Source organism: Eretmochelys imbricata, chromosome 4, assembly GCF_965152235.1.
Source record: "Eretmochelys imbricata isolate rEreImb1 chromosome 4, rEreImb1.hap1, whole genome shotgun sequence".
Taxonomy (NCBI): Eukaryota; Metazoa; Chordata; order Testudines; family Cheloniidae; genus Eretmochelys; species Eretmochelys imbricata.
In genome coordinates this window covers 20,808,051-20,825,341 of record NC_135575.1, presented here as the reverse complement: position 1 = coordinate 20,825,341, position 17,291 = coordinate 20,808,051, and the positions used below count along the sequence as shown (strand labels likewise).

The 17,291-nt window shown below is 42.9% G+C and overlaps 1 protein-coding gene across 1 annotated transcript in view; it reads right to left on the bottom strand.

The window, feature by feature from the left end:
- Positions 1-6,173: 6,173 nt before the first annotated feature.
- GPAT3 (glycerol-3-phosphate acyltransferase 3) overlaps positions 6,174-17,291 on the bottom strand; it is a 28,709-nt gene continuing 17,591 nt past the window's right edge. The window contains exons 6-13 of the mRNA XM_077814990.1: positions 16,291-16,380; positions 15,493-15,586; positions 12,900-13,015; positions 10,339-10,394; positions 9,713-9,798; positions 9,031-9,159; positions 8,177-8,256; positions 6,174-7,350 (exon numbers count right to left, since the gene is read on the bottom strand). Of these exons, the coding sequence (XP_077671116.1) occupies positions 7,224-7,350; positions 8,177-8,256; positions 9,031-9,159; positions 9,713-9,798; positions 10,339-10,394; positions 12,900-13,015; positions 15,493-15,586; positions 16,291-16,380 (778 nt within the window). The 3' untranslated portion in view covers positions 6,174-7,223. The remainder of the gene's footprint in view (positions 7,351-8,176; positions 8,257-9,030; positions 9,160-9,712; positions 9,799-10,338; positions 10,395-12,899; positions 13,016-15,492; positions 15,587-16,290; positions 16,381-17,291) is intronic.

Genomic DNA, 17,291 nt, shown 5'->3' with positions numbered 1-17,291 from the left:
GTGTGTCTGTGCGGATTTGATCTTGTGCTTTGTAGGTCTTTGTAGTGTGTTGTGCCCCATATGAAAGGTTTAACCCTTCTCTAACAGGTCACAAGCCTGGATTCCTTCTGTTCTGGACATTAGCAGCGTGGAACTTTAGGCCATGATCCTGCAATGGAGTGAACTGCTGGCAAGGGGACCTTTAACTGCACACCCTATAGAGTCTGTGGGGGATGGAAGAATCGGGTTGAGAGGAGTGAGAGGACTCAAAGTGAAGAACTGGGAGAGGGATGGAGAAGAGTTCAAAAATTAGCACCCAGATCTTTGAATATTTAGCCTAGTGAAGGCTCTAAACCTCTTGAAAATTGTGCACACCCTTTCCCACCCTTGAACTGGGAGCGTGCTGTAGTGTTCGTGGTTGTGATTGGATTTGTAGATAGTCCTGTGAAGAAGTAGGCAAACAAAGCAAAGCCTATCACACCATCTGCCTGCAAAGGAGGTTAACACCACATGTGAGATATTTAAAGGAGGATGGACTTGGTCAGAGACCTTTGTGGATCTGTTGAGTACTGAGGGCAAGAGAAACTGCCTCATTCATAAGTCTAACTACACAGTGACACTTAGACCCTGTCCTAGAGGCTCCTGCAGCACTACTGGATTATTCATAACAAATTTCCAAGGAGAGACTATTGTTTCAAGGATTTCCACAGTTCTCTTTATGCTTACTGAGTAAGACAACTAGATGGCAATGGCCCAAGTTTATCTAGCAGTTGTCTCAATTTCATATACCTAGGACAAACCACATTAAGGGTCAAACTCTTTTAAATCTGGGACAAATTAATTTAAAAACCCAAAAGACCAATACTTACAGTGCACTATGTTATATGAGAAGCTTTCACGTGACATGAAAATAATTACAGAACCCAATTTGACTGTCACTAAAATAGGAGTATAAAGGCCCTTTGTCCAAAGCAAACTCAAAGCAATCCTCCGTTAGGGTCGTGTGGGGATGGCCTTGTGGTAAAACTATTGGATGGGGATTCAGAAGATAATTAATTTCCTGGCTCTGCCATAGTCTTGTGTGACCTTGTGCAAGTCATTATTTAGTCTCTGTGACTCAGCTCCCTACCTCTAAAGTGGGGATAATAAAAGGGGTGTTGCGAGGATGAAGTCACTAGCATTTGAGAGATGTTTAGGTACAGTGGTGAAAGGGGCTATAGAAGCAGTCAGAATGGAAAAGCTGAAACTTAATGAGAGAAGAAAATACCTCAAATGTATGCGCCTTTAGACATCTAGATTCCAGCTGGGCCCAGAGACAGAAGTGTGAAATGCTGTGCCAGTAGGGAGACCGTCCATCTCCAGAAAACAGGCATGATGTTGCCAGGGTCTTTCCCCCAATATCCTGCCATCTGTACAAAAATTAATGTTTTATCCTAGTTTCTACTGCCCCTTCTACCAACCCTGCAAAATATCTCCAGCCAGCTCCCCAGACAGTATGAAAAAGAGAAAAGGGGGTTGAGCTAAGGAGAGGAAAAGGAGAAGTTGGGACTTTCTCTCTGTCCTACTTCAAAAACCCTCCTGTTCAGACTTCCCCAATGTAAGTGGTGGGTCCATCACAAGAGATGTCTTATATTTATGCTTTGAATTGGCCATGCTACAGGACAGGCACTTCTCACACTGTTCAGCACCGACATCCCCAACTGTTAAAAATTACGAATCAGGCCCCTATAAGTCATGTGATTAGCTGAAAAATCATGTATTTTAACAAAATAAGTGTGTGGTGCTTGTTTGCCTTCTGGATTGTGAGCCCTTTGGTTTTCCTCCACTTCCATGGGGGCTAAAAAAAATTGTTTTAAAATGAGCACTGATATTCAGATGGTCATATGAGTCCAGGAGCTGGGACTGAGGCTTGAAATCCAAATATTGTATAGTTTGAGAGTTGACAGGACTGTTTCAAGCCTGATCAGATGCAGAATCACCTGAGACAGACTATTATTAGTTTGAGGAATGATTATATTGAATGGAAAGTTTCCTCAGAAGACTGAGTAGTTTACTAATAATGAGTTGAGGCATTTTACATTTACTGAAATAACACCCTCCAGAGAGTGCAGAGTCCTTCCTACTAAAACTCCTGCCATTTATAATAAGACCATGCACATTTATCCTGCACAGACCTTTCTAGTAGGTGGTAGACCTGGCCCTGACCATTCAACAGATTTTATCCCAATGCTACTACAGCATTAGATTTTGGGCCCATAACCACAGAATAAGGGAGTCTATGCGTTCACATACACACTCTCTCTCTCCGGCCGCCCTTGGTAGTTCTTATAAGAGAAAGAAAAGGAGTTGATGGGTGTAATATCAAGCATTCATTGCAACTCTTACCATACACAGTGAAAGAAAGAAAGAGAAAGAAGAAATTTAGTTTTAGAAAGGGGTTCTTGTGGGTGCTTCTAGCTCTGCATTATCTGCTTCCTAGTGGTGTCCTGCAGCCTTTCGTTCTTGGGTAGCAATAAAGAGCTGATTGCCACCTGGTGGCAAATAAGATACACTTATATATTTTCAGTCTTTGGGGTGGGGGGGCGCTAATTTATATTTATAATAAGTGTGCTACTCTTGGCAAGATGTCCATGATCAAGTACATTCCATGGAGGAAGAGAAAGAAAATGATTCAAACAGCAACCAGTTTACCCTAGACACTTTTCATTTTACAAATAACAAAAAGAGACTATTAAATGTACCAGGAGCCCTTGGTTTATCCCACATTCCTTCTGTACAATATTCAGTTAAATTAGACATTAATGGACAAGGTATTTTTCCTTGGGAAAAAATGTTAAGCTCCACACCCACACACAAAAGTCCTACAAAAAAATTTTCAGTAGCTTGTTTTCAGAGGCTCATAATGCAGTTCTGTCCCACTTAATTGGTGTGCTGGCGAAGATGGCAGCCATCACAGACACTTACACATAGGAGCACTGTCATTGACTTCAGCAGGACTACTCACTGACATAAAGCTAGGCAAATTTATGAGAGCAGAAAGGGGCAGGGGTGTAACTAGCCCCATAACCACAACACAAATCTCAGCCAGTTTTTCTCCAGGATTCTTAAATGTAACCCTCCTCTGCTCAGACTACATCAATGCTAAATTTGAACTCTTAGCCTACTTTAAGTTCCCTCTACTGCTACATCTATAGCATTTCTTTATTAAATAGAGGTTGTTATCCCACTCCTCTTCCCCACCCACCCCCCAAAAAATTCTACAAATTAAGAATTATTTTCAAGTAGTTACCAAGCCAGGAAAATTTCATACATACAAAATTTCCATACAGCAAAAATGTCAGAAAGTTAGGAGCAAGAAGACAGGGGGTTACAAGGGAAGCTTTTATACAACCTTGGAGTGGTTGCTGCTTCTGCTGTCCTTGTAATAACAAAGCTTCAGGTTTACCAAACTGAGTTTTAAGATTCAAAATGAACATACAAAATGAACTCTGAAATTTGCTCCTTATTGCAGAGCTACTCAAAGCTTTTGTTTTTTAACAGGGATTACCATAGCCTCAGAGATTTTCCTTTCCATCCCTCATCCCCAAGCCAAATCTCATTTATTGCCCCTTTTTTCATATGCACCTAAGCTTTCCAGAATACTTTGCCTTTTGGGCTGATTTTTTTATTTTTTAAAATGCTTGGTCTCTGCCCAAAGGTTCTTTTTACCTCAAGAGTTTGAATCAAATTTTCTCTGCTGTTTTTGAGTGGAGATACCACATTCCTCCACTCAAAAAGACAAAAGCAACTTTTCCCATTGTGTTAATAAAATCTATGAGCCATGTTTATTCCATATCCTAGGATGCACTCAGCCAAGACTTAGGCCTAAATTTTCAAACTTGATTAGTGAGTTTGGGTGCCAATTTAAGACACTTAGATTTTCAGCTCCTGGATGCTTAGCACTTTCTGAAAAGTCATATCCACTTAAGGTACCTCACCTTTGGTCCCTAAAAGTTACTAATCACTTTGGAAGATAGAGGCTATAATCCAGGGGTTGGCAAACTTTGGCCTGAGGGCCACATCTGGGTATGGAAGTTTTATTGTGGGCCATGAATGCTTGCGAAATTGGAGTTAGGGTGAAGAGAGGGGGTGAGGGCTCTGGCTGGGGTGCGGGCTCTTGGGTGGGGCCAGAAATTAGGAGTTCAGGGTGGGGGAGGCGGCTCCAGGCTGGGGCAGGGGGTTGGGTGCCAGGGGCTCTGGCTGGGGGTGCGGGCTCTAGGATGGAAGTGGGGATGAGGGATGGGGTGCAGGAGGGTGCTCTGGGTTGGGACTGAGGGGTTTACGGGGCAGGAGAGGGATCAGGGCTGGGTCAGGAGGGGGTTGGGGTGCAGGCTCTACTTAGTGCTTACCTCAAGCAGCTACCAGAAGCAGCAGCAGCATGTCCCCCGCTCTGGCTCTTATATGGAGGCATGGCCAGACAGCTCTGCATGATGCCCAATCCACAGGCACTGCCCCTGCAGCTCCCATTGGCCATGGTTCCAGGCCAATGGGAGCTGTGGGGGTCATGCTTGGGGCAGGGGCAGCATGCAGAGCCCCCTGGCTGCCCCTATTTGTAGGAGCTGGATGGGGGACATGCTGCTGCTTCTGGGAGCCATGCGGAGCCACAAATGCCTGACCCTGCTGCCTGGCTGGAGTGGGAGTTTGAGGGCCAGATTAAAACGTCTGAAGGGCTGGATGTGGCCCTCAGGCCGTAGTTTGCCTACCCCTGCTATAATCCAATATGCAATTAAGTTGACGGAAGACCTTCAGCGGGTTTCAAATCAGACCCACAAAACTGCTCAGGTCAGTAACATGTCTAACTTCAGTGGAAGGAATTCACCTGAGAGAGGTTCTCTCATGTACCTATAGGTTTGGGCCCATAATTTTCAATTAAAGAATAGCGATTTTCATATTTAGAAGTATACAGGAAATCCCCAGTTTATAATGACCTCTTCAGCATTAAATGGGTTCTCTCATAGCAGAGGGAAGAGGTTTTATTGTTTTCCCCCCCCCCTTTTAAATGAGTTAATAGTTTATTACAGGCTCTCATGCTGAGGCTCATTGTTATTTGCATTTAATTGTAAGTTAATTGGTCTAGTGTCTCTGGGGTTCCCTCCTGTTCTAGTTTCAAGTTCAGTGCGCATTGTGTTGAAGCAATTTATTTTCCCTGCATACAAGGGCCACTAAGTCATTTTGTTCTTTTAAATCAAAGGCAAAAAGTGGGCCTATGTTAGCAGAGGTTTGATTAAAATAGTTGGACTCCAGAATTGTAGCATGCCACTATACTCGTTTGAGCCAGATCCAACTCTCATTGAGGTCAACCTTGACTTCAGTGATTTATCTCCCACTATTTTCACTGTGTTTTCTGACAGTGCGTTAAGTAGGAACATAGGTGCCTAAATCCTACTGCGGCTCTGGGCCTAAGATATAGCAGGAGCCTCAAATCAGGTATTGCCCCATCTATTGCACTGGCACAGCCCAATTCAGGAAGCATGCTCTGAGCATACCTAACTCCACACAAAATGGCTAGAGAGAAGGGAATGAGTACCCCCCAAAAAAATAAATAATTCAGTAGACTATGGGATATTCAGATATGGGACTCTCCTGCTGAAGCTGTTCCACTGTGTATAAATAAGATGCGTTGGGCCACAGAGAGCAATGCTTACTTACACGAGCTGTTAGGACACTCACCTGAGAGGTGGAAAATTCCCTGCTCCCCATCAGGCGGGGAGGGACAGGGAAGAATTGAACCTGGGGAGTTCCCTAATGAGGGGACTAAAGGGAGGCTTCTTCTGCCATTACCACCCTTGCAAGAAACTGCTTAGGCTCCCGACTCCCATCTGTGGATTCTGTGCAGAGATGGATGCATAATGCCCTAAGAAGGGCAGGGCATAGGCCACACCCCTCTCTTCAGCATCTGCCATTGACTAGCTAGGTGCCTCCCCACCTAGCAGGCTGGCTTTTGTGGATCCCTTTTTTAGGCACCTGTTTCTCCCTAGACATTATCTAGGAATCCCAGGTGGCTAGTTCAGAGTTTATGGATCCCACTGGGTGGCTAGGTGTTGCCATGCCCATGTCCCTTTGTGGATCTGAGCCACACTGCAAACCATTGCCCAACAGAAGAGAAACAGAAGCCAGAACGAACAAGTTAAAGGAAAAATACCATTACCAGAGAATCATTAGAAATATAGAATTTATTTCCCCATTACAATAAGGCTGCAGTACATGTGCATTCCCAACAGGCCATTTCTTTTACTGCAAATGACACATGAATTCTGTTTTGGTTTGTAATAGATATTGCTAGCCCAGTCAAGTATGAGCGGTGTTGTGGTAGCTGATCCCCACCGATTTTTGTTAAGCTGTTAGCATTATGCAAAAAGAAGAATTTACTGCACTTATAATAAAAATGCATCTACTATAATACAGAGGTATCCATTTTCAGTTATGGAGCTCCCAATCATCTCTTCCCTTTACTGTACCCAGTCTGAAGAAGCACAGTAGTTTAGGAGATTCCAGTATGCAGAGATGTTTCTAGAGGAACTATTCCCTAAATATCTTCTCAGGTATCAGTTTCCATTAGAGGCAATTCTAGGGTTAGAGGCCATCCAAGGTCCTGGTTGTGTTTGAAGAGGATGTTGTTCTGATTGCCCACTTCTCTCCCCACTGTTTAGTGTCTGTCATTCTAGGTTATTCACCACCTCCCTACTTCACATACATAGAAATACAAACCAATGGAGCCAAACAGACCTGCATCACTCAAACCGCAAGATTAGTTAAGAACTGTACAACAAAAAAGCCAGCCTACAAGCATGATGAGAGAGAAAGCAGCTGTTCAGGAAACAAATTTGTTTCCAACTTCCGAGTGACTGTAGCAAGAAGAGTTATTTGCACACAGCATCAGACCAGATTCACTGTTTTCACTTCCCTTTTAGAGAGATTTAAGAGAGTCATGTACTGTTTTTTAAAACTGCATTTTTTCTCCCCCCCGCCACCCCCAGTTTTAAGTCAGGTTCTATTCCATGATACCTGGAGCTGCAATCCAGTGGAATATCATATCATGCTTGCAATAAAAATACATAACAAAATACTGCCCCATTTGTATGTTCTGCCCCATCCACATAAAGGATATCCACACACATTAGAATAGGTTTGGTTTTTCTCAATGAAAAACCCACAGTATTCCTGTCAGAGCTAGTCCTGGGAAGCTTAGTTGGAAAAGCTGGAGTTCAGTTGGATTCTGCTCCCATTGATAGATTTCCTGTTGATCCATTTCTTACTATCATCTTGCTGTAGTTTTTCTGCTGCTGTTCCTTGAAAGTGTCTTTGACTTTGGCCCTTTTCAGACCTCCATCCCTGGAGCACAGAAGACAGAAAGGATGCAGTTAGACTTCAACATTAGGGAAAAAATGAAGTCGGAGTTGAGCCACTAAATGCCTTTGATGATCTAGGCCAAAGCCCTTAAATATATGCACCCATGTAACTTCATCTTGACTTCAGTGACAGTAGCGCTTGCGTGAATAGTATCATCATTTGTCCCTTATGTTACATAAATTCCATATCCCATCCTTCTTGGCTCTGTAGAGCACTGAATCCACTTGTGCATTTTGACTGCTCTCATCAGGGCCTCGCTCTGGAGATTTTTCAGCATAATCCACTTATTTTATAGCATTACATGCTCTTGGGGTACCATAAACCCATACTGAGGCAGGATGTTCAATGGATAGGAGCTCTGCAGACCTAGGTCCTAGTCTCAGCTCTGCTCCTGATCTGCTGAGTCTCTTCACTACAGTAATGTTACCTCTATGTGCCTTAGTTTCTATTTGTCAAACGGGGAAGACTGTATTGTGCTTTGAAACTTTTAGCTGAAACCCACTGTTCAAGAGCTCTGTATTATCATATAAATTATTAAGAAAACCTTCTTTCATATGAAAGTGCCTGAATAGCCAACTTCCTCATTATCTACCATATCCTGGCTAAGACCATTTAAGTTAAAGAACACAAAGGTTGAGGCAGTCAAAGCTGTCTAGGGGATTAACACATCTTCAATTATATAGTGAAGTAGTGTCTAAGTCCCTTAGACAGTTTAGAGAGTCTGAACCACATTCTATAGCCATTAAGACTTAAAAAGACATGTATGCAAAAATGTCATATTAAGTGCAAGCAAAATCACATCTCATACCAGGAAAGCTCAGTCAGTCCTCCTTGATGAGCAATGGCTGACTTCACTCTGTTGGCAAACTGGACAGCATCTTCTCCTTCCTACACGGGATGCAAATTAGTCAATTTACCTATGGATTTTTATTTATTTAAAAAACAAAAACAAAAACAAAACACACACACAGCTGTGCTACAAATCCTACAGATTCTTTAGTTTGTGACCAGAAAGCTTTTGCTTTCGGAGCATTAGGCTTTGTCCGGTTTTGTTTGGAGTTTTCGGTTGGGTTTTTTTGGGGAGGGGGAAGGGTGTGGGGGGGTGTCAGAAAGGGAAGTGGAACAGCTTTGACACATTAAGCTTGTTCTCTGAATGTCTAGTTTTTAGCCTTTTCCTCAAAGGATGTTAGTCCACTCCTCATCAGCAACTTGATACTAAATGGAAGATCACACACTTCCCATGCAAATTTAAATCACACACTTGCCAGGCAAATCTAGCATACATTTTAGGTCTGTTTTTGAAGTGATGGCAAGATAGAGAAAGTTTCCCTCAGACGGATTGATGACTTAATAATAAACCAATTTTCCAAACAGCGAGTGTTATTCTTAGCAGCACAGCTCATATTAGCATGAGTAATTGTGTAGCCATTGTGCCATCAGCGTTTAGTTCCAGAGCAACACTACATGGACAGGGACAGCCTCCTTTTTCAACAGCTAATATACTGCAGATACATTTCATGCTTAAATACACTGGGAAATGCAACATTTAAAAAGAAGTTGAACAATGCTACTAAGAACACTGAAGGAGGCTCAATTTAAGATTGATTCTCTAAGCCATACTTATTTTACATCCTATACAAAATCAACCACATGCAAAAATACCTCTCTGACCATCGGTGGCATGTACCAGACGTTGCACACAATGGCCCAACTCGTCATTATTCGCAACAGGTAGCTCACTATGTCGTATTTGCTGCTGTTCCAGAACGCATCTCCAAACTGAGGGTCATACTACAGAAAGGCAAAAATAGTAAGTTTAAGTAATATAGATCCAAGGTGTAAACACGTGTTATGGCATTTAACTCAGAAGGCTGTACAGGAGGACATTAGTAACCATTACACATTGGCCTCCACCCCCAGAGGTGCAGCATGGGGAGATAATGTATATTTTTACAGGGGTGTCAAGTCTAGCCTGGATTACAAGCTTCATTTTCCTATTCCTTCAAATATTGACTTGTTAATTCATGGGCTGGTCAGACCAGCCCCTGCCTAACTTCTCTCCAGTCTTCCACGTTGTAAGGCAAACTCCAATAGAACTCACCAATAGGTTTCCACTTATTTCAAGAGAGCAACTCTAAAGAGACTGAATTACTTTCATTCATGGGTATTCAGTTGTTTGCTTTCCAATGGCCAAGTACACCAGAGGGCCAGTTGCAGAGCATGTGCTTCTACTGGCAACTGTACTGAGACAAACTCTTGTCCATCTCCCACCCACCCACCAAGCAGCCAGACCTTTCTACAGGTAAACAGCAGTGTCTGGAGACATATTGCTATTGTATTTTACCTTGATTGCAACTGGATAGATGGTCCCTCCTATTTCAAAGCTTCCTTTCTTAAACATCATTACTGATGTGTTGTTTATACAAGTGCCTGGACAAAAGAGAAGTCAGAGTGTTTGCCGTCAGAAAACCTTTGTTATGTATTCTAATGGAGTCAGACAGCAGGATTATACCAGTTTGCAAAGCAAGCAGCCACTGGGGAACAGTAAAAAGCACCTCCAACAAGAATAAGTTGGACTTTCCAATGTCTGTGCTTTATCCAGGCCTAAAGATTGGAGGTCAGAGAATGGTGGGGCAGTGCTCCCCTCCCTGTAGTGCTAGAAGAGTAACGTTGAGGTTTGGGGGAAGAGGATGGAGAGGTAGGTAGAAGCAGGGAGGCCATGCATGATACACAACAGGCTCTCTCTGCATCAGAGAAGAAGGATTAAGCCATTTGTGGGAAAAACCCTTTCAGCCTTCTTCCCCTTCATCCCACCATTTCTGGGAGAAGCTGGAGCATCCTGATACTAGATGTTTCCTATTACAAGTTTGGAACAAGATCTGTTTGAGCAATAGGAGTCACAGCAGGACAACCAAGAGTGACATAAGCACTGAGAAGACAACTAAATCCAGTGGAATGAGAGTTTCTTACCTTCTGGAAAAATTAAGATTGGCAGTTTGTTCTTAGCTGCTACATGTTCTCTCAGTCTGTAGAAGCAGAAAGAAGGATGTTTAAGCAATACAGTTTGAAACAGGATTAATTTTTCCAGTCATGTATGTACATTCAACAGAAACCAAAAGCCAATGTTTGATGCAACATATCACTGTGCATCTGTAATTCATAACAGGAATATCATTTGAGCCTAGATTCAGCTCCAAACATCCTTTAATATTTAGTCCTACCCAGTATTTCACCAATTCTTACTTCAAAGGGACATCCCCAGCTCTCTTGCGCATGGATCTGAGAGAGAGCGCATGCATGCGTGAGTTCACGTTTAGCCTCTATTAACGCTTCTGATTTTTAAGTGCAATAAGTAGAGCAAGTCAAAATTTGTAGGAAAGAGCCAGCAAGATTCCTCCCCCTCCCCCCCCCCCGCCCCATGAAATATCGTGCTTTTGTGGCAAGCTCTAGTAATAAGTAGCTAATATACTGTGGTAAGAAGAGGAAAGTTTTCAATAAGGGTGTTTGTGAAGAAGCACTTCTGTTGCAAGATTCACAAGCAATAATTGAGGGGTTAGAAACCAACAACAAGTATTTGAAGGGCTGACGCACTGAGAGGAAGTAGTGTTAATGCAAGAGATGAATGGCATAAAGTTCAATTTAAGTTTTAGGCAGTCTATCCGGAAAAAACTTCTTGGCAGTAAGATACTTTAGGCTGTGGCACACTCAAGTGGTGGAAGCCCCACTGATTGCAATACTTAAACAGGCTGAGCAAAATATGCAAGTTTGATAAAAGCTAAATAATCTTGGTTCTAGTTATTTAATCATGGGCCTTCTCCATTTCTGAAATATCTATAATGCCCAAAATTCTCACTCCTTGATCTTGATTGAGTAGACTTTCTGGAATGCCCCTTCAATCTACCATTTAGAAGCCAGGAAGGTGAAAGACAAGTTTATCCCTTATAAGACTACCCTGAAAATTCTACACAAAAAATTTAGGATGGGATACAGACACCTGGCATTGGAATCCAGCTCCAGCCAGCAGGTGCTCCTTTGAATCAACTGGGGCAGAAACTTAGTTTGAAAGTTTTTTTGTTTGGAAGGTTATTATGATCAGGATGATTGGATAAAGATTTCATCTCCTGTCTTCTCTTCCCCCCCTCTTCCCCCCAACCAAAAACAAAAAAACCCTTCCATTATCTTCTGTTAATGAAGTAGTTAGTGAAGGTATGCAAGACGAGAAAGAAGGATGAGAGAATGATTCTCCCCAGTTAATGAGAGCTTCCCTCCCTTGTTGGGAGGTCAGCTATACCAGACTCAGATCTCTAAGGAGGAACAACTCCATTCTGGAGTCAGGAGAGCGATGCCCTTTACAACAAACCTGACGCTAGACTACAAACTTCATAGATACTTGAAATATAGCACTACTATTTCTATTGTACTGCGCTAAGGGAAAGTTCTTCTTTGCTACATGACTATACTGTTCTTTGAGGAAATCTTGCCCTTTCCAGGAGGAGCTCAGTACTGTAGGTAACTTCATCTAAAACCGGCAAGTCTGTGGTTTTTAGAAGGCTCTAATTTAGAAGACATTTCAGCAAAAGCCACAGGTAATTCTATTTCATGATAAAATTAATATTTTGTGAGTAAAGTTCGGTTCCTACCTCCCAACAGTCCCAGTTTGGGATTTCATATGGCTTTTCCTTGACATTTGTGTGGGAAAACAATTTAGATTATAATTGTGGAAAGAAACAGCAAGACACTTGGGTACCTGCACACCAAGTGACCCTGGCAGCAGAGCTATCAGATTAACTCCACGTCAGAAGTCCTGTGCAGTCGCAACTGGAACATCTTTGTCACTAGAACCTTTTGTCCGAACTATTTTACTATAGGAAGAGATCCCAAGAGTGCTTAATGACTTTTTAAAATTTTTCCCCATTTCTGCAGTATCTCAGCACTTGTTTGCAAGCACACACTTGCATATTCCGTCCCCATCTGTGGGTAACATCCAAGTTCCATTTCTGTTGCTAATTAGATGCAAAGTAATATTCCCAAAGAAAAATAGTGTAGGATTGCTCCCACAACTGTAATTTTTCCATTCACTGCATGCATGTTGCAAACAACTGCAATCCACATCACTCCAGACTATGGTAATACACAATCATAGAAGGAGGTTGAGTCCTGGTATTCCCAGTGTTTCTACAAGGTGTTTAGCATTTAGAACAAGATGGCCAGATATATTCACTGCAGATAAAGTGCTTCTACAGTCTAGCCTTTCACCCTCCAGAAGGGGCAAGATTGTTAGGCCACTGCCTATCATGCTGACCAATGACTTACCGTTTCCTTATTGCCCCCACCCTGCCTGTATGTCTGTCTCTTGTGTAATACTTGGGTTGTAAGCTCTATGGAGTAAGGGCTATCTTTTTGTTCTGTGTTCGTACAATACGGTTCTGGCCCATGACTAGGGATCCCAGATGCTAGGATTGTTATAGTTAGAATAATGCCATTTTTCACAGCTACAGCAGCACTCAGCTGAGTTATTGCCCATTCCTTACCTTTTTGTCACTAGGTGGCGGTCTTTCATTTCTGAGCGTTCAAACCAGACATGGGGACAGGCTTTGACTGTGGATCTCTGAATAAGTCCCATTAGACCCCCGTGAGCCTGGCCAACCTGCAAGCCCAAATGAGAGACTACTATACAAAACCCATGGCAAAATGAAAGTCCATCTGCTTAATGCCTATTTAAAATACAGCTATGTATCTCCCAAACTAGAGCTTTGCAATGTACAGAAAAAGAAATCCAGTAAAAGCATTCATTTCCTAGACACCTAGAAAATACAGTATTGGATAGTTGGTCTTTTAGCACTATTTAAATATTATACAACCACGGTTCAAACCCTGAATATATAGACAGTAGAAAGTAAAGAGATAACTATTTTGTAAGCATTTACTTTTGTGCATCTTCAGGAAAAATCACAAAAGACCCTTGAGTCTGCATTTTTCTGACGTGTCAGGTTTCCACTCACCCCCATGAACAGTCTCTGCACACAGCTAGAAATCCCTTTAAGCACGTTCAAACCAATATGGTGGCTACTAAAGGCACTTGAAGTTCTGCTTTTACAAAATAGTTTAGAGTTTGTACTGTCTTGGTCTCTTCATTATTTTGCACTAGGTCATCTCGTACATATTAGGGTGAGCATATATCTGAGTATTAACCCATCTAAATTTGGAAAGTTTTACATGCTTTTGCATGCACACCAAGAACTCTGCACAAACTGCATGAACAGAAAGATGTTACTCATAATGCAATTAGCATCAATACTTAAGAGAAGTCTTCCTCTTTCCATCCCAAACCTTGTCCTCTGCCTTTACTTTTATAACCTCTTGGGCAAAATATTTTGCAGTACTCTGATCTACCAGTGACTTACACAGATTTTAGGTACTGTCACTGAAGTGTTACCATAGGAAAGTTAACATTTACTAAAGATGAAAGTTAGTGTTTCATACCATCTTTGTGCCATTACCACATCACAAGCTATACTGAGATGCCCCCATCTTAACCTGTTACTTCTGGGCGTTTCACAATCCCAATAATTCAGCTACAAAAGTAGATTTCTATTCTGCATCTCATCCCTAGAGCACTACCTGTAGCCAGGCTCGAATGTCAGTCTTAAGCTGCAGGATGGGCAGGCCACCACAAAAGATAGTCCGCTCCTGCCATTATTCGTGGGTGCTTTTTCGCAGACTGGACACACTGGGTATATTTACACTGCAATAGAACACCTGCGACTGACTTGGGTTCACTGGGCTCAGGTTGTGGGTTGTAAAAATTGCAGTATGGACTTGTCGGGCTTGGGCTCCAGGACGCTGAGAGGGTCTTCCCTCAGAACAAGTCTATCGCAGCAGAATGTTACTGGACTTGTTCTTTTGAATGACTAACACCCAGTTTAGTTAGGTCTTGACCCTTACAGCGGGCAGCTTTAGTAACACACACAAGAGCCAACATCCCTCTCCCACAGCCTTCTTCACAGCTTCCACGACAACAGCAATAAGAAGATCTGCTAGACAGATCAGATGGAAGCAGGAGTTTTACTTGACAATCCATTCCTTCAGCACTACACCCAAAATACACCTCCAGCACTTGATCACAGGGGCTGAAGGAGGCCTGCTGCTAGGCCCCTTCATGAAAGTCAGAAGTAGTCTTAGTCACTATCAGGAATTAACTCCATTTTATCACTATATGCAACTAAGCAATTTAGCCTATCTGCTCTATTGTAATGCAGAGTGTCTCAGTCTGCATTTGAAGAGCAAGCCATTGCTGGTCAGGCACCTGTGCTGTCGAGTTATTCCCAGGTGCACTTTATGAACAGTGCATTCACAGCAATTCTACTGGCCACCAACTTTTAACCTTGACACCCGAGACAACCTTGCTCAAGGACCAAACACCCCCTTCCTTACTTACACTGAGAAAAGGATCGAGAACAGAGGCTCAATTCTAGAGCATTGAGCAATAACTTAGGGTACGTCTACACCACAGATTTAGGCGTCATTGTAGGATGGATAGGCTTTAATCTAGCTAGCACGAGTAACATAGATGCAAAGATGCAGTGGGCATAGGCTCTAGCAGACTAGCAATCTGAGTGTGTAGCCCATTGGGCTTGTACTGGGGCTGCCAGCTTGTACTACCATATCTTCACCACTACGGTTACCTAAATTCGTGAGATTAAAGCTAGTGTAGATATGCCCAATCACACCTTCATCTGCCATGTAGACATGCCTGAATCTTAACAATGCAGTGTAAAGAAATGCATTTTTAATAAGTGATCCAACAGATTCCATTTCTGTGACTTCTGCAGTGGTTCAAGATTTTCAGTTACACTTTGGTCTGAAGGGGCCAAGTGCTCATACACGACCTGGCAGAAGCCATGGAGTTTATCTGGGATCTCAGGATGCACGTTTATTCTGGGGAAAATGCTGCGAGAAGTCAGAGATCCTTCCCATAGTCAGAGGCTGGTGATCCACTGGGTTAGTACATAACATTTATTCCAGACATCTGGAGTGAGACCCTAGTTTAGGTCACAAACTTTAGCGGCCTCCTCCTGATCGCTACTATCTAAATCAACATTTACAGGTTTTCACTTCTCATACCATTGCATAGCATCCATCGTTAGTCAGGATTAAAACATCTATTGGAGATGTGTGGTTGGCAACACATATACCTCCTTTCTGTGGTCTGTTTTCCCTGCAATGACAGGAAGCATCATTCACTTAACTGTACAAAACATAACTATGTTCCCTTTGTTGATTATATCAAGTGTCTCACTAGTTCCTGGGAGACTGCATTTCAGTGGAATAGTAACAGCAGCAGTTACAATAATTTTGTAGGCACCTGCAAGCTACAATATTGTTGTGATTATTTTCTAACCTACTGAAAATTGTTGGTGAACAAATTCTGTCAATTTACAGACTAGACCTGCTGTTAATGTAAACAGTGTTAAATAGCATTTGAACCATGCTTTGAGAATAATTTCTGGTAAGAGATTTAGTTGTCACACTATAAACAAATAAGCAAACACCGAGCAAACACTTTCATCATTCAGCCACTCTACCTGTGCAGCAGAGTCATGCTAATTCCATACAGACTAATTAAAGTTCATTAAAAGAGGTCCTCGCTTTGAGACATACCACCACTGACACCACCAAAAAACAAATTACCCCCTTTGTCCTATTTGTCTAGAGTGATGTATCCTCTTTACCAGGGCCATCCCTACAGGGGCGTGGGGCCTGGGGCGGAAGTGACAGATTCGTCTCTTCCTGGACCGTCCAATCGCACCAGCCCGTGGGGCCCCACCAAAGCATGGGTGCCAAAGCCATCACCCCGATTCGTCCTACCCAAGGGATGGCTCTGCCCTTTACAGTAGTGGAGTGCAACACAGACTTACTCACTTGTTATGGTATGTGATGGTACCAGACAGAGCTCTGACGAGGATCCGGGAGCACGTCAGGTGGACCAGTTCGCTTAGCCAATCTTTAGCGCTGAAAGACACGTACTCTTACACCTCCAAACAGTCTTGGAAGGGAATTATAATAGATGCTGTTTTCCTCAGCCCTTGCAAAGTGTTCCAGTTACAAGGACTAGGCCAAGACTTTACTGCAATAGTATAGTGTGTTTAGGGCAGTGGACTGGGATTCTGGGAACTTCGGTCCTATTCCCAGCTCTGCCACCAACCTGCCGCAACACCTTGGGCAAATCACTTCACCTCCCACTCGGTCTTGTCTATTGAGATAATTCTACTCCAACGAGTTTGCCATCTCAGAGAGTGTTTATTTTATATACACACACCCCAGCACAAAGGCAGCCCAACCAAGACTGACTCCCCAGAGGTGCTTCCATACTATAAAAAGTGGTGATGCCACTGGTAGAGACAACATACACAGCAGAGACCTCCCAGGCTCCTCTGGATAGCTTGGGGAGAAACCAGAGAGAGGGAGACCAGGGGAACAAGTGAAGGAAGGAGTGTTTAGCTGCTGTTCAGAGTAGCACTGCAGTTTAGAGTGACATTGGGGTTTCATTCTCAGTTATTTCCATACTGAGCATGCTCACTTCAAAGGTAAGGAGAGGGGGTTTTGTTGTTGTTTGCCTCCCTGCAAAGTCAACCTGGACCCTGACAAATCAAGCTGGACTCTGACAAGCATCAGTAATGAGAGGCCCTCCAGGCCAAGATAGATTCTCAGTTACACAGGTGCTATCCCCTTAAAATGGTGGGTTAGCACAAGTGTCACAACTGGAACTTAATTAACAGTTCTGTTGGTGCTGCAAAGGAGTACTAGAATCCAGCTCAAGGCCCAGAGCCAGGCTGGCCCTGCACATCCAAGGGAAATAAGACCACTTTTTCAAGACCGCCTTGATCACTAAAGAGAGAACGGAGAATATGCACAAGAAATAT